Consider the following 26,087-nt stretch of genomic DNA (forward strand, 5'->3'; position numbering starts at 1 on the left):
AAGGATCCATGAAGTATCTAAAATTAATCCCAAAGCATTTTTCGAGAGTTTTGTTTACATTTCTGAAGAAAAGTTTCCGCGTATTTGGGAGTGGGGGGGGGGCGGGGGGGGGGCATGTCTCAAAGTTACTAACTTGTGTATAATTGTCAAAGGCAGGAAGTGCCGGCTGGAATACCCACCAACTGGCGGTGTTTCTTGCCTTACCAAACAAACGGTCTTTCCCTTCGAGTTAAGCAGGGGTGATTGGAAGCATTTTATAAACTCGGTCCTGTAATAAGACCTGTAGTTACCAGAGTAAAGTATTAAACGTAAAGCTGGATAAGGGGAAATTAATTATAATGTAGCAGTTTGGTTTTAAACAATGCTATATTTGAACTGCAAGGTTGTGAGGTCGGGTGGGGGGTATATTTTAAAGAGTCAGTGTGTTGCATCCACACGACTCCTGAAACAGAATGCTACGGGCACCAGTGACAGTCACAACAAAGTTTATTACAATGAGAGGCAAGGCCGACCGATCGGGACCAACACTCTTGATAAGAGTGCGGCCCCGAACAGCCGGGGGACAGAGTTTTTATAACCAATCACATCGTTTTATCATCACCTGGGAACAAAACAAAGAAACAGGTTCCAGATGAGTTAACAGTTGCCTAATGAGGTGTTTACTTTAGACTTTCTGCCTCTAAGTTGCAACCAGTGGATCTCCTTGACCCTGCCTCTGATGCTCTTTTCTTTGAACTTTTGTTTCCTTAATTGGTGAAGCCTAATTTACAAGGGTATGAGGCGTAGTTTACCAGAGCAAAGCAAGGCTGTTATCTCTTAACCTTCAGTGTCAACACAAAGCTGTTATTTTTCAAGCTAAACATTAGCCCTACACTACAATTTAACCCTTACAAGTGGGAAATTTGGGAGGCAGCTCAGCCCCTGAATGCCTGGACTCTCTCGGTAAGATTCAGAATTCCCCCATAAAGAAAGAGGGGCCAATGGCTATCTCTCTGAGAGCCTGAGTTAGGTAACACTCCTGGTCTACCTTGAAACCCTGTAAAGTCCACCTTACAACTACTGACCTTTTTGTGAGTGTATCACACCTCTTCTGACAGGACAAGATAAGATCCAGTTTCCTTACATACCAGAAGTCGGCCTAAATAGTGCCCAATTCTCTGCATACCATGCCCAGAGTGGTGAAGTGTTTGATCCTCCAAATCTCTAAGGATGGAAAAGGTGAGCCTAATCTTGGGAGAATATCTCACTTTTCGGTTTATTCTGACATGTGTGGAAGGGTGCTCCTATCTGGCTTCCCAGAAGTTGGCAAAATGTCAATGAGTGATAGTCGTTGTTTTGTGTGTTTTTGGTTTTTGGTTTTGGGGGTTTTTTTTATCAATTCCCATTTTCCCTCGCTGGCAGGGACTAAGTTGGTATCACGTATGCTCGGCTTCCTTCCTCATTCTGGTGACCCCACCACCACCACCACCACCACCACCTCCACCTCCTGCCTGTACTTTACCAGCTACAGTACATAGAAGAAATTCAGAAGGAGATCATGGTGGGCTAAGCTTGGAGCAAAGAAGGAACATGAGTCACATCTCACATAGAGGTTGAGGTTCTAAGCTCAGGATATGGGGCCAAGGAAAACAAACTCAAAACTCTGTTCCACTGCTGAGCACCAAATGAAGTCACTGACTGGCATTTAGGGTCATGTACAAAAAAGAGCGATCTTCAGACAACAGACCCACACTTTTCACAGCCAGTTTCTCCCCTCTAAGCTTCACATCTTCCTCGAGGGCATAAGTTCAGAAGCAGAACAATAAGTAGCCTCTCTCTCTCTTGCTTGCCTGCACAGGCCCAGGTAAGTTGATAGGAGTGGGTACAACACGACTTCTTTGCAGTCAGATTCATAGCTGCCAACAGCTACTCTAATGTTGTAAGCCAAAAGAGGATGTACTGTGGAGCTTCTTATTTGCACAATCTCCCTCCAAGCCTAATAAGGTATTAGTAATTTTATGTTTTTAACTTTAAGTTCAGGCCTGTTATTAGTTTAATTGTGGGCAAGCAAACAGATATGTTGAAGTCCTAACCCTTAGTCCTCAGAATTTGAACTTATTTGGACATTGGATCTTTACAGAGGTAACCAAGTTAAAATTTGGTCATTAGAGTGGGCCCTAATTCAGTGGGACTGGCATCTAAGGATAAGGAGAAATCTGGACTTGAAGACAGGCTTACACAGGGGGGAAGATGATGTGAAGACACAGGGAGAAGACAGCCATGTGACTAGAGGAATGCATCTATAAGCCAAGGAATACCAAAGATGGCCAGCACATACCAAAAGCTAGAGGCAAGGAAAGATTCTCCTCTGGGGCTGTCAGAGAGGGCATGACCCTGCCTACAACTCGGTTTCAGACTTCTAGCCTCCAAAACTGTGCAGCAATCATTTGTTGTTTTAAGCCACTCAGCTTTGGGTACTCTTTTGTAACAGCTCCAGGAAACTGATACAAGGACCCCTAAAAACTTGGATCTGCCCTTGTTGCAACCCATGCTTTCTGGATCTAAAGCTCTTGAAGCCAGTGTCCTCTGGACCAAAGTCCCTAACCTTAGTATAAATGCAGACTTTTCCCAATCCCTTTTAAAGGGAAATTTACCTGGTCCACTCTTAGGGTTTTAGTGCCCAAAAGTCTGTTCTAAAGAACTCAGACATTCAGCCATTAGTACTAAATCACTGTTTGCTGTAAGGGCACTGAGATCTTCAAAGGCAGTATTAGGTATTTCTTCAGGTGGCAAGCATTAATTCAAGTATCTACCAGCATCTCCATAGTCCTCACTGCCCAGGGATTTACCATCTCTGTTCCTGAGGTGGGATTCCATCCCCAGAAAATGCCCTTAGACCCAGAGGTTCATCTTCCAATGGAGGACTCTTCCACTGACAAAGCATCACAAACTGGGGGGCTTAAAACAACAGAAATTGATTCTCTCACAGTACTGGAGGCTAGACGTTCAAAAATCAAGGTGTTTGAAATCAAGGCTAACAGGGCCACCCTTTTTCCAAAGCCTCTGGAGAAGTATCCTTCCCTGCCTCTTCCAGCCTCTGGTAGCCCCAGTCATTCCTTGGTTCCAACCTCTGCTTCTGTCTTCACATGGCCAACACCCCCTGTGTCTGTCATCAAGATGACGTTCTCCTGGGGCACCTGGGTGGCTCAGTCGGTTAAGCGTCCGACTTCGACTCAGGTCATGATCTCATGGTCCGTGAGTTCAAGCCCCGCGTCGGGCTCTGCGCTGACAGCTCAGAGCCTGGAGCCTGCTTCGGATTCTGTGTCATCCTCTCTCTCTGCCCCTCCCCTGTTCATGCTTTGTCTCTCTGTCTCAAAAATAAATAAACAAAAAAAAAAATTAAAAAAAAAAGATGATGTTCTCTTCTCTCTGTGTGGCTATGTCCTAATTTCCCTCTTCAAATGACCCCAGTCATATTGTAGTAGGGCCGAACCTATTCTAGTAAAACTTCATTTTAGCTTGATTCCATCTGCAAAAACCCTATTTCCAAATAAGGTCACGTTCACAAGTACCAGAGTTTAGAAGTTCAATATATCTTTTGAGACAATTCAACCCATAACACCCACCCTTACCTCTGGAAGCATGTCCAGGCTTGCAGAAACAAGCTTTTCTGAACCCAGGAATTTGACTGCTGTATGTTACAGGGGCTGAGGGCAGGCCACTCCAAGATAGGTCACTGTGGCATGAAGATTATTCTGAAGGCAATTGAGACCTTGTGGACTCAAGAGAAACTTTTGTCTCTTCCTTAACTGCATGGAAGAATCTAAATTGGGGGGTCTTTCCCAGAATAAGGATAAACCTTATCTGAGTGACCCATCTCTATTGCAGGGCAAACATCTAATTACCAAACATCTCTTCGTCTTATTGCCCTATGGTGTGCATTCCTTTTCTTTGAAGTCCCAGACCCCTACCCCTTCTCTTTAGTTGGGGATGACCTCATTTTGCCTGACGGTCTTTGGAATTTCCACGTCTTTGAGGATTCCCTGTATGGACACTATTAAATTTTATTTTCTCCTGTTTATCTGTCTCATGTCAATTTGATTATTAATCTAGCTAGAAGGACCTTGAAGGGGACAAGAGTTCTTGCTCCCTGAAAATGTCTTCCTTTTTAAGAGTATCATGCAGTTTTTTAGAAAGTCAGAAACTGAGACAGAGACCTTAAAAATCACCTTCCATGTCCCTCTCTGGTTTTGTATATTGCTAGCAGCTGCAGAGAATGAAATATATGAGCAAACTCAAAATCACCGTCTCTTCCCACTCTCCACCAACAGTGCTACACCTGCTTGAAGAGTTTCAAGTCTGTAGTCCATGCTTTCAAACTTAGTCTCCCCAGAGGCTCCAGGTATTTTCTCAGTGATCCGAGACTTCTAAAGCCCAATTTCATGTCTACACATTGTTAAAAGATAAACTGAGGCATACTAAAAATGTTAATAGAAGGGGCACCTGGGTGGCTCAGTCAGTTAAGCATCTGACTCTTGATTTCGGCTCAGATCATAATCTCATGGTTCATGAGATCGAGACCCAAGTCAGGCTCTGTGCTGACAGCTTGGATCCTGCTTGAGATCCTTTCTCTCTCTCTCTCTCTCTCTCTCTCTCTCTCTCTCTCTTTCTCTCTCTCTCTCTTTCTCTCTCTCTCTCTCTCTGTCTCTTTCTCTCTCTCTCCCTCAAATAAATAAGCTTTAAAAAAAGAGTTCATTTGAGCAAAAATCATTTTGAATTGGGGCTTGCTAAACTGGAAATGGTTTGGATCACTATGGGGACAGGAGCCAGGGGAAAGACTTATACAAAGGAGGTGTAGAAGCAAAGAAAATAAATTATATTTGGCTATACCTTAAAGCCTAGTTGGCTGTTTGGGATTAGTTGTCCTTAGCATTTTGATTTCATAACCTGGAGGCATTTACAGGCTTAGATTTTGGTTTGCTTACGTAGCCTGCCATGACATTAGAGCCACTTCAGTCTAATGGCCTCCTTGTTTAATTCATCAACATCAATTCCCAAACAAGGACTCAATATGACGACTCCAGTTCCAGGGGTGCAAATACATGCCCAACCCTGAACAGGCTCCTACATAGAGAGATCTGATTCCCCACCCACATGTTTGTGCAAGAATATTACATCTCTATTTTCTATTAATCAACCTAATCTTAATTCTGAATCCCTTCCTACTAAATAGGTAGTGTGGGGGGAGGAAAAATAATATTTCCTCTACTCTTCTGAGTTTTTAGCCATTATCTCCTGTAATAAGAGAGATTAACAAGAAAAACAAAGTTTATTAATATGTATACATCAGGTATAGATGGGAGATACTCAGGGACACTTAGTAACACTCCCCACCAGAAAGCCCAAGACACCACCTTGAATACCATCTTCAAGTGAAGACAAAAGAAAGATGTTGGGGGTGGGGGGGGGGGTGGTGGTGTGCATTTATGTGGAGTGACCAGGGAAAGCAGAGTAAAATGTAAACTTTTTTATGCAGATTTAAGTGGCGCTTTCTCTGTTGTTAAGTTTCTTATAATTTTAGAGTCATCTTTCTCTTCCGCGTACCAAAAGGGACACATGCTCACGAATGGGGGTTTCCTTTCCCCTATAAATGGTGAATTTCCCTTACACAACAGTAACTTCTACTCTTTTCAGAATTTATTCTGTGTCTGCTGTTGCTCAAAAATAACCAGTTCAAAATAATCTTTCTTCCAAAGAGGTATTCTTCAGCAGGAAATGTTAGCGCTGGCATTTTGGGGGGGTTTCCCCCACTTCTATGCCTAGAATTACATCTTCGTCCCAGGGGCTCAGACAATATATCCCCAGGCAAGGTTGGCTTCCTGCACTGACACTTGACATGACTCCTTCAGCTCTCTACTGATCATTGACCGTACTATGGGAGAAAGGGCATCTTTTGTGAGGCTGGAAGCCCTGTTGCACAGGCCTTTTCTTTCTGAATGCACCTGTAGCTATTTCTCTCCGAGGCACTACAAGAGATCAGGGCCCAGTAACCAAAATCTAGAGTCTGGAGAAATATCCAATACTTTCCTTCACTAAGCAGACAGTCCCCCAGCAAGGATTAAATAAGTACATGTGACTGGATAATGTTTTGAGAAATTAACTTTTTTGGTTCAATGATAGAATGGACATATCTCATGAGGGAAGCATCAAAGATGATTCCAGTCTTCCTGTTCTACATAGGAAGGTCTCCAACTTTCTCACTAGCTCCAAGAATCCCAAGTCTATTATTTCAAATATAACAAAGAGCATTAAACATTGTTTATTGGATCATTTCCTCTGCATGATGATAAGCTGGACATATTTGAATTAAAAAAAGGAACTAGAATTCCCCATTTCTCTACAACCAAAAATTAAACTGTGTATGGCCACTAGATGGAGCTAAAAACCAGGTAATCAAGCCTTCTACTGTTTCATTGACCAAGAAAGTAGGTCAGTGAGTCAGGTTCTTCAATTACATTATGTGTGTGCCTGCTCCAAAGGTTGAATTTGGCCCTGGTTCACCAAATTCAGAATAACAGGTCAGTCTAACCTACAAGTGATTGAATAACAGTGACTAGCAGAGTGCCTCTGCTGTGCAGTTTACACAACTTTCTTCAATGGAAAATATAAAAGATTAGAAGGAAAAATAAGTAACTGCTTTCTAAACATTACTGTCAAGTCATGATGGTGTTCAGAGATATAAATAGCTATCTGTTTCTGTGTGCCATAAAAAAAAAAAACTTACTTCCACTTTGAATTATGCAGAACGTTGTCTGACTTTCCATTTAAGAATAATAAAATTTTATGTATGAATTATGCATTACCTTGCACAAAATGTTCAGAGATTCTCCAATTTGTGTCAATCCTCACAGTTCCATAAGGTAGACATTGCTATCATCTCCAGTTTATAGATGAGGAAACAGGTTCAGAGAGGTTCAGTAACTTGCCCAAAGCCTCACAGCTTGGAAGCTAAAGACCTAGGCTGCGAGGTGGTGTGTGCCATGCTGGAACCTGCCAGTAGTCAGGAGACCTTTGTTCATAATCCAAGCTCTGCCACCCATGCATATTAGGCTTTGAAGAGGGGAAATCACCCTTCAAGACCTGATTTGTTGTTTTCCCATTTGAAAATTATTAGATGGTCCCTAAGGCAAAGTGCCTTAAACTTAAATGCACTCACTCCCTTGGGATCTCTTTAAAATGTAGGCTCTGATTCATGAGGTCCGGGGCAGGGCTGAGATTCTGTATTTCTTTTCTTTTTTTTTTTTTTTTTTTTAATAAGATGGCAGCTTTATTATTTTTTAATTTTTTTTTTTTAATTTTTAATTTTTGAGACACAGAGAGAACATGAGCGGGGATGGGGCAGAGAGAGAGGGGGACACAGAATCCGAAGCAGGCTCCAGGCTCTGAACTGACAGCACAGAGCCAGACGTGGGGCTCGAACCCACAAACCACGAGATCATGACATGAGCTGAAGTCAGATGCTTAACCTACTGAGTTACCCAGATGCCCCAAATTTATAAAAAACATTTTCGCCTACATTAACTCATTTGATCCTACCAAAACTTGGTGAATTAGATAGGGAAGATATTTTCCCCATCACAGATGAAGAGACAAAGTCTCCAGAAAGGTTATGACAGACATAGCCAGTGTCTCCTGACTCCCAACTGCCAAGTGCCTTTCACCGCACCACACCGCTTCCCTACCCTACCTCATGGCTCAACATGTATATAAATCTATGAGCAAGGAGTGTGGCTGTGCTACAGATAAAGAAGAGAGAAAGACGTGGCATAAGCTTGGGATCACCTTATTAGGAGAAATGACCAAATGAGTAGTACACTGAGGCAGGTTGATGGCTAGGGAACATCTGAAGTTTCTGGTGATGTATTTCAAAACGCCAGGTTTGGATTCCACAGAATGCTAACTTCAAAGGTCATTGACTCACTTATCGAATGGTTGTCTTTTTTTTTTCTTTTAAGTTTACTTATTATTTTGAGAGAGAGAGCACAAGCATGCAAGCAGGGGAGGGGAAGAGAGAGAGAGAAAGAGAGAGAATCCCAAGCAGGCTCCTCATTGTCAGCACAGAGCCCGATGCGGGGCTCCATCTCACGAATTATGAGATCATGACCAGAGCCGAAATCAAGAGTTGGACACCTAACTGACTGAGCCACCCAAGCTCATAATGGTTATCTTCCATTGGGCCCTAGTTTTAGACTCAGAAAAAGTATACTTTAAGTCTGCTCTTTTCAATTCATATTTCTACTGAATGCTGATTATGTGAGGAAATCCAGAGATTACAAAGATGAAGACCCATCAATGAACCATAAAAAGCTTATTATTTAGTAGGGAGGACTTATTATTTCCATTACTCATGTATCGATTCATTTAAAAATATGATGTAGCACCTTGCTATATGTCATGTACTATCCAAGGAGAACAGTGACAAATGAACACAGCAAGGCCCTGACCTCAATGACTTGACTTGGCCAGTACAGGATATGGGAAAAGTCAGCATAAGCGCCACAGGGGGGCGCTGTGGGGGGCTGCCCACCCTTCCACGAATCACAGAGAGGGATATCTGTCCCAATCTTGAAGAGTCAGGGGAAGCTTCCAAGAGGAAGTCACATAAGCTGAGCTGAGCTGGGGGTCTGGGGGACCATATGTGCAAAGGTCTAAAAGCAATGGTGTGTGGTAAATATTTAACAACCATCTCTCTGGGGATAGGCAAGCACGCCCTAATCTGTAGATTTTGCCAATGTCCTTGATATCAATACTCCCACCAAGGCAGACTTTAAGCTCCCAACATGACATCCCTAAACATGGGTTTGGGAAGAAGTAAGTACTTCACAAGCAGGTACAAATCAGCTCTAGAGTACCACTGCCTAGAGGTGCAAGTACATGCTGTGAGGAACCCCAAGCAACTCTGTGGGGTGTGTGAGGCTTGGGCAGCAGGTAGGGGAGGTGAGTGCAGATAGAAGAGAGAATAGGGAGAGGAAGGCTGGAAAATGACCAAATGCCACTTCAGAGTTTGGAGGTGATCCCAAGGTAAATATGGAGTCATTGAATGGTTGTTGTTTTTTTAATGTTTATTTTTGAAAGAGAGAGAGAGAGAGAGAGAGAGAGAGCGCACACATGCGCGGATCTTCTATTCCCCTCTGTCTCTCTGCCCCTCCCCAAACCCGATGTGGGGCTCAAACCCACAAACCGTGACATCATGACCTGAGCTGAAATCAAACACTTAACTGACTGAGCCACCCAGGTGCCCTTCATTGAATGGTTTTAAGAAGGGAGTGACCCCATTGAGAGTAATATATAGAGAGTAATGGAGACAGAAGCCTGATTACAGTATTCTGCAGTGCGAATGAGAAGTGATAAAGTGGGCAGAGTGGAGACAGTGAGTGCAGGCAATACCTATACTTGCCTGTGAAGCAAAAGGAGCAAGGAGCTAAGGCAGTAACTGTTGGAAGCCAAACTTGAAGCCAAAGGGTTTGATTCAGAGATTTTTTTTAATATAAAAAAAGATGATTACACTTCAGTCAATTACAATTCAATGAATATGACAAAAAGCCAGTGGAGAGAGAGATGAGGGGACAACTGATGGAGTGCGCCCTCTGAGGACAGGGAAGGATAGGATCCCAGGTACAGGATAGAGTACAGGATAGAGTAATAGAAGTACCATGAGATTACAGGGTTGTAAGTTCATGACGCATGTTGAGAGTAGAAATTACTTAAAAATAAAAGAAATCTTAAAAAAAATAAAATACAATAGAAGTACCATGAGATTTAACGTTTTATTCATGCTAAAAAAAAAATCCAAAGTAGCAGTTGGAAGGCAAGACCCTAGTCAGTTTTACTCAATGCAGTAGCCTCAGAATGATGGCTGGAAATACAGCAGGTATTTGCTGAGTGAATTAACCCATGAATGGATAAAAGTAACCATTAATTAGACACACTTTGAACCAGGACTGTGAAACTTATTTTCACACATATTCTTTAATTCTTACAACAACACTTAAGAAGTAAATAATTATTTCCATTTTACAGATGAGAAAAGAGAAGCTTAGACTGAGAAATGAAAGAGTTCAGGACATGCCACCCAAATTACGTTGCTTGGGGCTATTGATTATTTGGAGCTGAAGGTATTTCAGAAACAGCAGATGCAGGAGGGTCTTTCTGATCTACCCTTTTCTACCTAAAAACAAAACCATAAAATTTCCCATGAGAAAAGTACCCTCCCTGTACCAGGAAGAGAAAAACATCCTTATCACCAGAAGACTGGGAATTGACACAGAAATGGGTCTGTACAAACAAACTTACTAATAGCCCCTTTCTTCCACTGGCTTCCTTTTCATTTATCTCCTAGCCACTTTCCCACAATTTACTGCCCTTCACTGAACCCCTTCGTCGTATCATTTCTTCGCATATTTATGGTATCTTTGTCTAAAAGGTGGAAAAGCTTCCTGTTCTGGTCACTTCTTCCAGTCTTCATTTTTTTGTGAAAGCTCTCACGCACATGCAAAAATGTAATAAAATCTGTCCACTTTTCTCCTATGAACCAGTCTTGTATCAGTTTAGTTCTTAGGCCCACCTCCAGAACCTAAGAAAGGAGAGGGGAATTTTTCCTCCCACACAGAAACATAACCCATAACCACACAGCTAATGAGTGGCAGGCATGGGATTTGATCCAGGTCAATCTGATTCAAAATTGTGGTTTTAGGGGCGCCTGGGTGGCGCAGTCGGTTAAGCATCCGACTTCAGCCAGGTCACGATCTCGCGGTCCGTGAGTTCGAGCCCCGCGTCAGGCTCTGGGCTGATGGCTCGGAGCCTGGAGCCTGTTTCCGATTCTGTGTCTCCCTCTGTCTCTGCCCCTCCCCCGTTCATGCTCTGTCTCTCTCTGTCCCAAAAATAAATAAAAAAAAAAAACGTTGAAAAAACAAAATTGTGGTTTTAGCAATGACTATGGAAAAAAAAAAAGACTGTGATTTTAAGTGTCTGGATTCTAAATATTCAATAACTTTGTCAGATTACCATATTAGCAAATATTGATGCCTTAACCCACTCCAGACCAATTGAGTTGGAATCCTTGGAAGTGGGGGGCGCGTGAGTGGCTCAGTCAGTTAAGTGTCCAACTCTTGATTACAGCTCAGGTCATGATCTCACCATTTGTGAGATCAAGCCCCCCACCAAGCTCTGCACTGACAGCAGGGAGCCTGCTTGGGATTCTCTCCCTGTCTCTCTGCCCCTCCCCAGCTTGTGCACATGCTCTCTCTCTCTCTCTCTCTCTCTCTCTCTCAAAATAAACTTAAAAAAAAAAAAAAAAGAATCCCTGGAAGTGGGACCCAGATGTCCTATTTTAAAACTCTTGTAGGTGATTCTAATGTGCACAGAAGGTTGGGAACTGCTTCCTTGGATCACTTTCTAATTTGAGGCTGTAGGTATCATCTACCTGTCATTTTATTTTGAGGCAACATCTCTGCAAGTCCACCAAAGCAAAGATTTCTTCTTCTTTTTCTTGGGTTACTAAAGTACCAGGCACACACAGTGAGTGAGTCTCTTGTAATTGGAAAGTGTCAGCAATAATACCTATCCAATACCTTGTGGAGAAATACTAAATATTTGAAGTAAAAATTTAAAAAATTTGAGAAAGGAAAAGGAAGACTTTTGATTACTTGCATCAGCAGAATAAGTAGAAATGAGCTAATTATGGAGAGACAGAATAGCATTACAGTTAAGCATGCTGCCCTTGGAGCCACAAATCCCAGCTCTCATGGTCACTAACTGTATGTCCTTCAGCAAGTCTCTGAACCTCTCTGCTCACTGCTTTCCTCCCCTAGGAAATAGAGACGATGTCAGCAACTCCTTCACAGGATTAAGAGAGTGAAATGAGCTAATATGTGTGAAGCACATGCAGCCCAGAAGCATTCTGGGTCATCTAAGGCTGCTATGCCTATCTTTCCCTGCTAGGGAAAGAGGATTTTGTCCATTTTCTTGCCAACCATATCTCAAGTCCTAGAAAAGGGCCTGCCACAACGTGGCCTCTCCATAAATGCTGATTATTGTTGTCATTTTTGAAATTAGATAATTAAAACAAATGTTATGTGGTGTGTGCCATTTAAAAATAGTCATTGATTCTAAAGCTAAAAATATACCATTTGCTCATAAATCATGTTATGCCATCATACTTTCAAAGGAACTTGGTGAGCCACCATAAGATAAAGAAACTGAGGGGCTCCTGGGTGGCTCAGTCGTTTGAGTGTCTGACTCTTGATTTCAGCTCAGATCATGATCCCAGGGTTGTGGGGTTGAGCCCTGAGTGGGGCTCTGCACTGAGTGTGGAGCCTGCTTGAAATTCTCTCTTTCTCTCCTTCCCCTCTCCCCTACTTGTGCTCGCTCTCTGTCTTTCTAAAAGAAAAACAATAAAGAAATTGAGAGCATCGTTTTAAAAATATGGTGAGACATAACTATAGAGAACAAATTGATGGTTACCAGAAGGGAGGTGGGTGGGGGGATGAGTTAAATAGGTGATGGGGATTAAGGAGTGCACTTGCTGTGATGAGCACCAGGTGATATATGGAAGTGTTGAATCACTATATAATACACCTGAAAGTAATATTACACTGTATGTTAACTAACTGGAATTTAAATAAAAACTTTAAAAAATATATGGTGAGGGGCGCCTGGGTGGCTCAGTCGGTTGGGCGTCCGACTTCGGCTCAGGTCATGATCTCTCAGTCCGTGAGTTCGAGCCCCGCATCAGGCTCTGTGCTGACAGCTCAGAGCCTGGAGCCTGTTTCTGATTCTGTATCTCCCTCTCTCTCTGACCCTCCCCCGTTCATGCTCTGTCTCTCTCTGTCTCAAAAATAAATAAACGTAAAAAAAAAATTTTTTTTAAATACATGGTGAGACAGTCAAACCTTAAATTTTACATATGTCATCATCCAAATATTTTTAAAATATTTATTTATTTATTTTAAGACAGAGTAAGCAGGGAAGGGGCAAAGAGAGAGAGAGAGAGAGAGTCCTAAGCAGACTCTGCACTGTCAGAACAGAGCCTGACTCAGGGCTCTATCTCACCAACTGTGATCTGAGCCGAAATCAAGAACCAGAGGTTTAACCAACTGAGCCACCCAGGCGCCCTATCATCCAAATAATATTGACTTTCGGTTAGATTTAAAATATGCAAAAATGAAAAGCATTAAATATTAAGATTATGGAATTTAGTGATTTTACCCTTTTCCTCAGATTTCTTTCACTATTATTCCACCATCATTTCTTTATCTGTTTTTCCTCCTGACAGCAAACTGAGAGCAACCTCATCTGCCCTTGAGAAAGAGAAAGAAAAGACAGGAACTAGTCCAACAGTTGAACTGCACTGAATAGTTTAATGCTACCCTTTTAACAGCTGGAAATTTTTCATGGAATGGTTCCAACCACTCCTCAACTTGGGAAAAAATCATTCAGGGACCTTCTGCCTTACAAGCAATTCATAACCCCTGGCAAAGTTGAATCTAAAAAATATACAACGTGCCTATGAGTCATCCTTAAAATACTTTTCTTCAATAAGCTTCTGTAATGGGGAAAAATTATCATTCCACACAAGCTTCTGAGACTTGTTACCACTTTGCAGATTGAATAACCCTTGGAGACAAGGCAATCTACCGGCTAGACAGCCTGGAAACAGCTTCCAGACCAATCAGCTGCTGGGAAACAGTTTTTGGCCCAATCACCCACCTGGAAACTGTACATGGACCACTCGCTGTCTTCTAAGAACCACTTCTCCTAAAATCTGCCACTGCTGCCTTGCAAACCAAACCAGAGAGAGAAAATATACCTGAATTATTTCTACACTGACCTTGTGAGTCCCAGCCCATCTGTGCCCTTTTGACAAGTGCTTCGAACTCCATGCCCCTCAGTGGAATTCATTCTGTATTGAATAATTTTTTGGCCAAGCCCTATCCTTTGTGGAAAGAGGTAAGGAATAAATACATTTAATAATATATCATTTTGTACATTATAGCGGGTTTTTTTAATGTTATTTTATGTTTGTTTTTTTTTCATTCAAACTAGGTGATTGCCAACCTTAGCTGCACATTGGAATCACCTGGGGAGTATTAAAAATCTTGATGCCCAGGCTTCACCCTGGACCAATTAAATCAGAGTTTCTGTCATCAGTCTTTATTAAAGTTCCATAGATTATTCTAGTGTGTGTCAGGGAGCAAGAATGTCCTGTCCCCTTCAAGGTCTTTGTAGCTGGACTAAGAATCAAATTGACACGAGACAGATTAACAGGAGAAAATAAAATTTAATAGCATTCCTAGGGGGAATCCACTCAGACATGGAAATAAGGTATATATGTCATTCTGAATTAAGGAGAAGGGAGTAGAAGTCTGGGATTTCAAAAGGAAAAAATGCAATTCACAGGAAAATGAAAAGGAGTGCATGTTTGGTAAACAAATGTTTGCTGGGCCACTCAAAAACAAGGAGACACAGAGGACTTTGATCAAACAGGCCTTGCTGGATTCCTCCCTGTCTACCATATCTAGTTCCTAGTGTAAGGTAGTTCTTTGCGGTGATAGCTCTCTTCTTGGAGCAGATCCTCTATCTAAATGCTTTTTAGGCAGTTGAGGGGGGAGGTAAAGAACTTTTCCTAAACCTGTTGGATTTCGATTGCTTTTTAACTCAAAATAATCTTCATGCCATAATGGCCTACGCTTGGGGCAGCCTACCCTTGGCCCCTACCTATGCATCTTAAGTTGAAAACAACTGCCTAACTAGATCTTAAGAACTTGCCAAAGGCAAGCGATTTCTTGCATTTTGCATTATCTCACCCTGCCCTGCCTAGACAGTTTTTCTGCCCAGCCCTGGCAATCAGTTGATAGTAAACACACAGGGAGTTTCAGCAAGGTGCCTGGGATCTGGGGTAAGATCAGGACTACGTCACCCTCTGAGCTCAGTAAGGGAATATGGAATAGTTGTAAGAGCTTGTTATTGTGGACTCGGGTCTGTGTTTGAGGTTTATCTCTATCACTGTCTAACTCTCTGTCCTAAACTAAGTTAAATGTAAAATGGGGAAATAAAAGTATCTGTTTGAGAGGATGTCATGAAGATCACATTAGATAGTAATAAGTAAAGCACTTAGCCTGGCCCTGGGTACTTGCTCCATAAATAGCCAACTAAGAATAAACACAAAATTGTTGAGATGACCCACTTGCAAAAGTAATCCTTCCTAAGAGATGATTTGTAACATTAGCAGGGCTTAGAAAGTAACCTGCAGTGACAGTGTTCAAAGTGTATCCTCAGGCCTGTTATTTAACTCAACAGAAATGTAATCGAATCAACCCTCCTGTAACTTGAACATTTCAAGTAACATTATAGTAAAGGAAGTGTCCTTGCCTGCACAGTCGATAAAAAGAAGAAGGGGCACCTGGATGGCTCAGTGGGTTAAGAGTCCAACTTCAGCTCAGGTCATGATCTCACAGTTGGTGAGTTTGAGCCCCGCATCGGGCTCTGTGCTGACAGCTCAGAGCCTAGAGCCTCTCTTTCTGCTCCTGTGCCGCTTGCGCTCTGTGGTGGGACCATTTTTATTCAAGCTTTTGGGAGACTCTCTTGGATTATTGGAATGATAAGAAAGAAACTGCACTGCTAGTTCAGCTGCAACTTGACTCTTTAGAATCAATAGCCATTTTGGATTCAGGAAATCCTTGGAGAGTATCAAACCTTACCCTATTACAAAGCCTCCTGGATCTGGGAGTTAGAACTATACATATAGCAGCCTGGTCTTTTGTCCTTGAGAAACCTCCTCTCAAAACCCAGCACATAGTAGGAAAAACTTTTCAAAATCTAGTTACATTTACATTTTAGTTTGTTAGGGCAGGAACTTCTGTTTTTAATTAACCTCTGCTGGTCTCCATCTGCATACAGGACACACAGTGAACTTGATTCTTCCAGTATCTACAAGAAACCTTAGGAATAAATCAATTATAGATCTATTAACTCTATTAGCTCTTTCAAGCTATACAGCTGCTGGCTCATGACATTTCACTTTGCACCTGCCTCTCCATCCCCAGCTAGGCATCTTACCAATATGTATCGCTGGTCATAAATGAAAATAGAAATTTCTTCTGCTATGGATATAAAGGGAGGGACTAAATCCGCTCTAAAAAATAGTCTTTTTTATATTCCCCAGAAAATAAACTATTATTTAATGATTCCAACTATTTTCTAAATGATGCCTTCATATCCTCAATGTAATTGCAACCCTTTAATAAGCTTTATTTAATAAATAATACTCCTGAGGCTTGAGAGAGCTCATATAGGAGTTAACACGCATAATTTATTTCCCAGGGTATGGATAATATAGACTCAAAATTGTAATTTGTCATCAGTATATACTATGAGTATAACATACAGTGACAATTTTTTCTTTTTTAAAAACTTTTTTAATGTTTATTTATTTTTGAGAGAGAGAGACAGAGACAGAGATGGAGCACAAGTAGGGGAGGGGCAAAGAGAGAGGAAGACATAGAATCTGAAACAGGCTCAGCTCTGAGCTGTCAGCACAGAGCCCAATGTGGGGCTCAAACTCACAAACCTGTGAGATCATGACCTGAGCCAAAATCAGACACAAAACCAACTGAGCCACCCAGGAGCCCCTGACAATTTTTTCACATACATTCCTAGTTGTTTCATATACATCCCTAGTTGTTCCAGTCACATTTGTTGACATGACTGTCATTTTCCCCATTGAGTTTCCCTGGCACCTTTGTTGAAAATCAGTTAATTGTATATGTGTGAGTCTATTTCTGGATTCTATTGTGTTCCATTGATCTATTTACACCAATATTACACTGTCTTGATGACTGTAGAGCTTCTTAGTAATCTTGAAATCAGGTAGTAAAGTCTTTCGACATTGTCCTTTTTCAAGATCATTTTAGCTGTTCTGTATCCTTTGCAATTTCACATAAACTTTACTACCAGCTTGTAAATTTCTTTTAAAATGATCCTGCTTGAATTTTGACTGGATGGCTGTAACTCTATAGATCAATTTACAGAGGGTAGGCATAATACAACTATGGAGGCTTCCAATTCATGAACAATTAACCACTCCATTTATTTAGACATTTATCCCTACAATATTTCATATTTTTACTGTACAGGTTTTGCACATTTTTTGTTACATTGATTTATTCCTAAGTATTTTATATTTTTATTTTCTTGTAAATCATATTATCTTTCAGTTATATGTATGGCCCAGTAACATAAAATGTATCTTGGTGAATGTTCAATGTGCACATTGAACAGGGGTGCCTGGGTGGCTCAGTCAGTTAAGCGTCTGACTTCAGCTCAGGTCATGATCTCATGGTTTGTGGGTTTGAGCCCCATGTCGGGCTTTGTGCTGACAGCACAGAGCCTGCTTGGGATTCTCTTTCTCCCTCTCTCTCTGCCCCTACCCTGCTTGCACTCTCTCTTTCAAAATAAATAAATAAACTTTATAAAAAAAATAAAATAAAATTATTGGATCATCTAAGTATGTCAGGTCAAATTGGTGAGAATATTGCTTAAATCTTCTATATCCTTATTGTTATTTTGTCAGTTATTCTATCACATACTGATAAAAGAGTACTCAAATCTCCAAATATAATTACAGATTTATTTCTTTATTATCAATTTTTGCTTTTACATACTTTGAAGCTCTGTTATTAGGTGTATATACACTCAGGAATTTTACTTCTTCTTGATCAGTTGCCCCTTTTATTATTACAATACCACTCTTTATCCCTGGAAATACTCTTTTTCTTTAAATCTGTTTCCTCTGATATATAGAAATACTAGCTTTCTGACGTTCAGTGTTTGCATGGTATGGATTTTTTACTCTTTAATTTTCAAACTGTATTTTTATATTTAAATGCATCTCTTGTAAATAGTATATAATTGGGTCATGCTTTTTATCCATGCTAATAATCGCTGTCTTTTTATTGGGCTATTTATTCTGCTTGTATTTAGTATAATTACATTAAAACATTATCATACAAAATACATATAAAGAATTACTAAAGATTAAAAATAAAAAGGCTGGGGGGCGCCTGAGTGGCTCAGTTGGTTAAGCATCCAACTTTGGCTCAGGTCATGATTTCCCAGCTTGTGAGTTCGAGCTCCACGTTGGGCTCTGTGCTGACAGCTCAGAGCCTAGACCCTGGCAGGTTCTGTATCTCCCTCACTCTCTGTCCCTCCCCCATTCGCACTCTGTATCTCTCTCAAAAATAAATAAATAATTTAAAAATAGTAATAAATAAATAAATAAATAAAATAAAATAATAAAAATAAAAAGGCTGGGGCACCTGACTGGCTCAGGGTCTTAATCTCAGGGTCATGAGTTCAGGCCCCACATTGTCAGTGGAGCCTAGTGAGAATAAAATTTAAATATTAAATAAATAAATAGGCAAACACTCCAATAGAAAAAAGCGGAAAAGAATATATATAAAAAGGCATTCCTAGAATAGATGTTCAATTTCCTTAGTAATTATGGAAATAAGAATCCACTTTACACCCATTTGTTTTGCAAAACTTAAAGATTCGTTATATCAAATGTTATGTCAAATATGTCATATATATATATGTATATATATATATATGTCAAGGCATAGGGAAATATGTTGCAGGTGTATTTAAGTCTACCCCTTCATTATTTATTTCTTATTTGTCCCCTCTCTTCTTTGTTCCTCCTTTTTGGTCTTCTTTTGGATTGAGTATTTTTTGTATTCCAGCCTATCTCCTCTATTGGCTTTTTTTCTAACATTTTTAAAGTGATTGCTAAAGATTACAATATGCATCCTTAATTCATCACAGTCTACCTTGAACTGATATTATACCACTTCATGTAGAATGTAAGAGTCTTACAACAGTACACGGTGACAATTTTTGATAAAAGTTGTATATTGTTTGAAACTTCAGATTTATATATGTGTATTTATTTATTTATTTATTTATTTATTTATTTATTTATCAAAACTCATTAAATAGAACATTTAGGATGTTTGCATTTCACTGTATATGACTTTTACCACACACACACACACACACAAAAGGAAACATAAAGAAACATTAAGCTCTAGTTAATGATATGCATACTGACATGTCAAGGGATGAAGTTTACTGATGTCTGCAACTTACTTTGATACACATCAAAAGATGAATTGATGAATGCCAAGAAGAATGGCTAGATGGATAAATACGTGACAAAACAAATATAATAAAACATTAATTGCAGAGTGTAGATAATTCTTTCAATTTTCCTCTTTCTTTAAAAATGTTCATAATAAAATGTTTGATAAAAAAGCCACTATTCTGGGGTGCCTGGGTGACTCAGTCAGTTAAGCGTCTGACTTAGGCTCAGGTCATGATCTCATGGTTTATGGGTTCGAGCCCTGCACCAGGCTCTGCCCTGACAGTGAGGATCCTGTTTGGGATTCTTTTTCTCCCTCTATCTCTGCTCCTTCCCTGCTCGTGCTGACTCTCTCTCAATATAAATAAATAAACTTTTTAGAAAAGCCCCTCTTCTAATGTGACATGAAAATTAAAATCTAATTTGTTTTGTAATGTCAATTAATTATATAATGAAACCTTAAGGACAGAAAAAATTATGCACATAAATTTTGTTGTGGTGATGACCTTAAAGCTCTATCTCAGTAACTCTTGACCTTCTTAATTCCAGACCTGGCCTGAATCCTAAATTCAGCACTGTCTGCAAGGCTGCACAAGATCTCACCCTTGTGTGCATTTCCAGCCTCCTCCAGTAGCCCTCTTCCCCTGGCTCTCTGCCCACCAGGCATATGAGACTTTCAGTTCCCTAAATGCCCTGGGCTCCTGCTTGCCTGAGGCCCCAAGGCCTCCACCGAAACTGTTTCCTTGCCTGGAGTACCACCCTGCAACACCCTCTCCTTCTTTTCAGAAAGTCATGCTCATTACTCACTCAGGTTTCAACAGAAATATCATTTCCCCGATGAAATAGTCCCTCATCTCCCAAAGTAGGTCAGGTTCCTATCCTGGAGGAACCCTGGGAAAGCACCTCACAGGGTCTGAGTTGCTCTGAAGCCAGCACAGAACCATGGAATTTCCTTCTTAAAGATAGCAGATGTCCTTAACAGGTCCTGACCTTTGTAACTTGTCCTTAAGTAAGTCACTCCCCTGCTCAGAAATCGGGAGGAGTATGTGTAACCTCTAAAAATCCCTGACTTAAAAGCCAGTTTTGGTTTAGAAATAATGCTGGCTTGCTTTTTATGTTACATAAGAAGAGCAGTGTGCCCCCTCAGTGCCCTAAATGAGGTAAGAGAGCCGTGATTGGAAGTTAGCCGAAAACCCAGAGCTTCTGCCCTCAGGAAGCGATGCGACAGAGGCAGAACAAGATGGAATGAAGATGAGACTAAAGGCAGGAAAACCACTTATGAGGCCACTGCAAATAACCAAAGGCCTGAATTAAAGCAATGAATGCTTTAATTCATAGAAAAAGAGAGAAGGTGACAGATTGAAGGGGAAGAATATATTGGTCTTTGCCACAGCACATGGCATATGTGGAGGGTGAGTGAGGAGCATTTGGGTAAGAGGATGGATTTGGGGACTCCTCTTTTGTCCTCAGTCACCACAGCTTTGGGATTCCAGTACAGTAAGTCCTAAGCTGAATGACATTTAGGTCTCTACATAGCATCTCCCACAAGCACCATAACCCCAAATGTCCAAACTGATAAATGTTTATGATCTATAATATTAAGCAATGAAAATAACACTGATTAGGGGCCCCTGGATGGCTCAGTCAGTTGAGCGTCCGACTTCAGGTCATGATCTCAAGGTTTGTGGGTTCAAGCCCTGCATCGGGCTCGCTGCTGTCAGCACAGAGCCCACTTCAGATCCTCTGTTCCCCTCTTTCTCTGTGCCTGCCCCCCTCTCAAAAATAAATAAATGCTTTAAAAAAATGATAACAGAATAAATTTATTAAAAGTTCTGGTTTTCTGGAAGTACCCTCCACAATATATCTCCTATGTCAACTCTTTTTTAAAAATAAGACTAGGAACAATTTCTCAGAAAGCATCATTTTATATTATAACAGAAATCTATTCTTTTGATAATGTTAGTTGAAGTAGCCACTGAGAAACAATCAATTTTAAAAAGAACATAGAGTACTTCTACAAAGATTTATTACCGATATGGATTTCTTTTTTTAACTTAATGACTCACCAGCAAAATCCTTTAGAATTGGAAGGCTCTGTACTTTGCAAGATTGCCAAATTGTCACTGATTTATTCCCCTAAGTATAATTTGAAAGAACCTGCTGTGTAAATCTGAATACTGTAAACCTGTAAACCATGAATCTTTTCAAATCTACTTTTCCTATTAATGGTACCTAATGCCTGAGATAGAATCACAAATTGGGAGGAATCTGGGCCTATTACTGTGCTAAACTTCTGTGCAAAAACAAAGAAATAAACAAAAACTGAAAAAGAAAGGGAAAGAGAGAGAGAGAGAGAGAGAGAGAGAGAATTTATTAGTCTGTGTTCCTGAAAAGGCTAGGGCCCAGTTCACTTAAACTATGGCTACGTCCAAGGCTTCAAATGATATCCAGGAATTTCCCTGCCTCCCCTCTTAGCTCTGCCTTCCTCTTGGTTGGCGTCACTTTCAGACAGCTTCTGAAGCTTCTGGGCTTACCTCTTCCCAGACTAAAGTCCTATAGAAAAGAGAGTTCCTTTCTCTGAGTGAAGAGTCGGTGTTCCAGGATGGTGTCAGCATCAGTCTGGAGCACACTTAAATTAGGATAATTAAAAAATAATTTATTTTCATGTTTTATTTACAAAAGCTGATTCTTAGCACTTCCTCCCAAGTCTGTGTTCAGTGATTTCACACTAGTAGCTTACAATGGGCCACGATGGGAATATTTACACTAAGCAATTGGCAAATGCTACAAATTAAGGCTCTTTCCCTCCTCCCCCCCCTCCCCCAACCCTGGCCATTTACTAGCACACCACTGAACTATTTGCAAAAGTGTAGGAAAGGTGTAAAGTTCTTGCAAGGACCCAGGACTAATAGCAGCAGAGGTCCAAAGGAACCAGGGGAGAGACTTTAACCAGACTCCAGAAGGAGAGAAGAGCAGTGACCTTTAATTAAGGGACATGGGCAGTCTGAAGGGGGTATCACAGGAAAGGAGCTGAAAGATAAATATCCTGACCACTTTCTGCACCAAAGTGGGCGACAATGTTTTATAGATTCTGGAAAGAAAAAGTGAAAATGACATAATCAATTGTTAATTAATATTATGAGGATGTGGAGTATTAGCTTCCAATTTATTTGCCTAATGCTAAAATGTCCAGTGCTAACTTTGGAAAGTCCCCATGCTTTCCTTGCTGGAAACTCCCATGGCCAGACAGTTCAGAGAGCCAGTCTCATTCTCCTCACATGGACTTCCTGTGTCTACTGGTTTCAGATTCACTTTTATATACAAGCCTGAGAATTGCCATTGAACTAAGAATTTAGTATGTGAAAAATGGTGTTTCAAAACAGCAGAGGAAAAGATAAAGGGTTCAATAAATAACATTGGGACAATGGTCTAGTCATTTGGAAAATATAATAAAATTAGTTCCCTATCTCATACCAAGATCATATGTTTCTGATCTTGGCAGGACAGAAAGCCTTAAGTAAAATAAGAAAAGCAAAAACCATAAAGTAATGACTAGGTAGGAAATATTTGCATATGCAGATAGATATGGATACTACATAGATATTTATATAGGTATTTATAAAACAAAATATATATAAAGAACTACTAAAGATAAAATGTAAAACGGCTGGGGCGCCTGACTGGCTCAGGGTCTTAATCTCAGGGTCATGAGTTCAAGCCCCACATTGTGAGTGGAGCCTAGTGAGAATAAAATTTAAAAATTAAATAAATAGGCCAACAGTCCAATAGAAAAGAGCGGGAAAGAGTATAAAAAAGCAATCCTAAGAATAGATGTCCAATTTCCTTAGTAGTTAATTATGGAAATAAGAATCCACTTTACACCTATTTGCTTTGCAAAAACTAAGGATTTGTTATATCAAATGTTATGTCAAATGTGTGTGTGTGTGTGTGTGTGTGTGTGTGTGTGTGTGTGTGTGTCAAGGCATAAGGAAATGGATACCCACTCACTGCCAGAGGGAGTATAAACTATTATGACCACTTCAGCAACAATTTGACAGTACTTTTAAAATTAAAATGTGTATATCCTGGGGTACCTTCTGGCTCAGTTGGTACAGCATGATCTCAGCGTCATGAGTTTAAGCCCCCATGTTGGGCATGGAACTTACTTAAAAAAAAAATTATAAAAAAATAAATAGGACGGTGACTTTCTGCCGGCTGCTGGGCGGGAGCGGCCCGTAGGCGCTGAGGCTGCCCCGGGGCGCCAGGCGTCTAGGGGTGCGGACCTCACCCACCGGAGAGAAGATTACGCACACCGGCCAGCTTTATGATGATAAGGACTATAGGAAAATTCGATTTGTAGGTCGAAAGAAAGAGGTGAATGAAAACTTTGTCATTGATTTCATTGCTGAGCAGCCTGTGAGTGGAGCTGACAGTCCTGTGGTCGCGTGTGATAGCGGCAGGGGGCGGGGTGCTTTTGCCACCCGGAACTGTACATAAACCCGGACAAAGAAACAAAAACCGGGACGTGCGGCTATTGTGGACGGCAGTTCAGACAGCAGCAGATCACTAGGGCGGCCGAGCTCTGCACTCGTCTCCGCGTTAACACCGGAGCAGCCAAGGGCCCAGTGCTGTGCGCCGCCGTCTGAATAAAGGGCGTTGTGACCCAGGGGGAAAAAAAAGAAAGAAAGAAACTGCGCACTTCAGTGGTTTTTTATATATTCATAGAGGTGTGCAACCATGACCACTATGTAATTTTAGAACATTTTCATCACCCCAAAAAGAAATATCCATCACCTACCCTCCCCCAACCCTAGGCAACCACATATCTAGTTTCTATCTCTTAGATTCCTTTTCCTGGACATTTCATACACATAGAATCATACTATATATATATATATATATATATATATATATATATATATATTTTTTTTTTTTTTTTTTTTTTTTTTTTTTTTGGTGTGTGTGACTGGCTTTATTCATTTAGCATAATGTTTTTAAGGTTCATCTATGTTGTAATATATATCAGCACTCCGTTCCTTTTTATATATTTTGTTATATGGATATACCACATTTTTTAATTCATTATCCATTAATAGACCTTTAGATTATTTTTACCTTTTGGCCACTGTAATTAATGCTGCCCTGAACGTTTGTATACATGTTTTTGTGTGGACATGTTTTTGTTTCCCTTGGGTATATACCTAGGAGTGAAATTGCTGGGTCATAAGATCATATGATAACCGTCTGTTTAATATTGTGAGCTGACATAGTGTTTTTCAAAACAACTGCACCATTTTACATTCCCACCACATTACTGTTCTATTGGTCTATTGTTTCCTTTTTTTAAAACCACCTCAAAAAAAGTTTATGTGTATATTTGTGTGTGTGTGTGTGTGTGTACGTGTACAAAGATCAAAAGAGCAAAATCCTAGTTGAGTATCAGGTTGGGAAGTCCCCCTGGGCTAAGGAGAAGAGAGAGTAACTAGAACCTGCCAGAGTCATTGGCAAAGCAGTCTGAAAAGTCAAGGGGGATGGCCCAAGACAATCAAGGTTAACACAAGTCCAGAAAGGCTCTCCAGCTGCTGGATGGAGGAGACGGCTTGGAGCCAGGAATCCTGTTTTTCTGATTTGTTTGGAACGCTACAAGATATTGAATCAAGACAGCCCTAAACATAAGGAAGATTATTACAAATAGGGTCCAGTTTCAGGAGAAAGGGCCTTCTGAGGATCACACCCAGGTGCAAGGGCTGGTGGAGCCAGTTTTGACAGCCTACCAGCCAGAGTTCAAGACCAGGCTAGACCAGGCTCTAGACCTGCATTCTGAGCTGCAAATACTGGGCATAGTAGATGTGTCCCTATGGTGAGTCAGGTATGACGGGACCTGGGTGGCTCTCAAGCATGCTAGCTCTGGAGACCATTTCCTGACTGCCTAGTAGAGAGGGTTACTTTAATAGACCGGGCCACAGCCTTTCTGGGACCTGAGAGATATGGCAATATTATAATCAGCACACAGGAGTGGGAGGGCTGCAGCAGGCGGAGGCTGGTAGTATATAGCATAGGAATGACAAGTTCCAAAGAACTTTCACACACTCTAGCTCATTCGTTCCCAACCTGGTGGGCTGGCTTGCCCAAGGACTGTAATTATCCCAAAATATCTCGACACATTTCTAAATTGCCATTTATAACATAGTTTTTACAACTCTTTTCTAAACCTACAGTTAAGACATAACTGAGAAAGTCGGCTCCCCAGAATGGGAGCCCCTCACAATAATATTCATTAAATAATTATCCAACATTTCTAAATGTAAAATGCATTAAATAATCTTTTATCAATAAAAATTATTTACTTAAGCTTAATTTGCTCTTTTATTTCCACTAGCCAATGTAAAGTTAAATGTCCTGGGAAAAAAAGTCTGCACAACGAATCCTACTTTTCTGTGCTTCTTGTTCTCTCCATAGTTTCCTTTTGTGATTTTTTTTTTTTTTTTTTTTTTTGGAACCAGACCACTTTGCTAAAGTATATTAAAGAGATTAAAATGTAGATAAGAAGATAAATCACTTGCCTCTAGTAAATAGCACAAAGGCCATCCATTCTATTCAATCCAGAAGTTTAGTTGATAAGGCTGCTTCGTATGTGCATTCTATTCAAAAGCATTTAGAATTCAAAAGCATTCTAAAGGAGATTAATCTGAATTGTGAGGAGATGTTTGGTTTTCTTCTCTTTAAATTCCACTCAAGGGCGCTGTTTATTTTAATAGGGCCAGGCAAATTTTACAGATGTAAAATTATAAGAAGTTTTATGTGAAAAATTCAGGTTAACAGACACCACATTCTAATGTAGTCAGCAATGATTTGTGGCTCATACAGGCACCTAGGGCAGCTGCCAGGCTGGCTTGACCCTTAATCCAGC

The 26,087-nt window shown here is 40.6% G+C and overlaps 1 protein-coding gene, 1 long non-coding RNA gene and 1 pseudogene across 4 annotated transcripts in view; 2 read left to right on the forward strand and 1 right to left on the reverse strand.

Annotated features, from left to right (window-relative positions):
• The window catches only part of RNGTT (RNA guanylyltransferase and 5'-phosphatase), a 333,772-nt gene extending 307,993 nt beyond the window's left edge, over nt 1-25,779 (reverse strand). The window contains exon 1 of the mRNA XM_042986788.1: nt 25,741-25,779. Coding sequence (XP_042842722.1) covers nt 25,741-25,765 — 25 coding nt within the window. The 5' untranslated portion in view covers nt 25,766-25,779. The remainder of the gene's footprint in view (nt 1-25,740) is intronic.
• LOC102959540 lies at nt 1,102-20,837 on the forward strand. 3 transcript variants are annotated; one of them, XR_001509702.2, is made up of 3 exons: nt 1,102-1,218; nt 13,313-13,986; nt 19,727-20,837. It is a non-coding gene; the product is annotated as an uncharacterized LOC102959540 (long non-coding RNA). The 3 variants fall into 3 exon arrangements; XR_006217741.1 differs by lacking the exon at nt 19,727-20,837 and adding an exon at nt 15,337-15,411; XR_006217740.1 differs by lacking the exon at nt 19,727-20,837 and adding an exon at nt 14,083-14,158.
• On the forward strand, nt 23,372-23,913 carry LOC102967094 (annotated as a pseudogene).
• Nucleotides 25,780-26,087: the final 308 nt, after the last annotated feature.

The sequence above is a fragment of the Panthera tigris genome, chromosome B2 (genome assembly GCF_018350195.1).
Source record: "Panthera tigris isolate Pti1 chromosome B2, P.tigris_Pti1_mat1.1, whole genome shotgun sequence".
Taxonomy (NCBI): domain Eukaryota; kingdom Metazoa; phylum Chordata; class Mammalia; order Carnivora; family Felidae; genus Panthera; species Panthera tigris.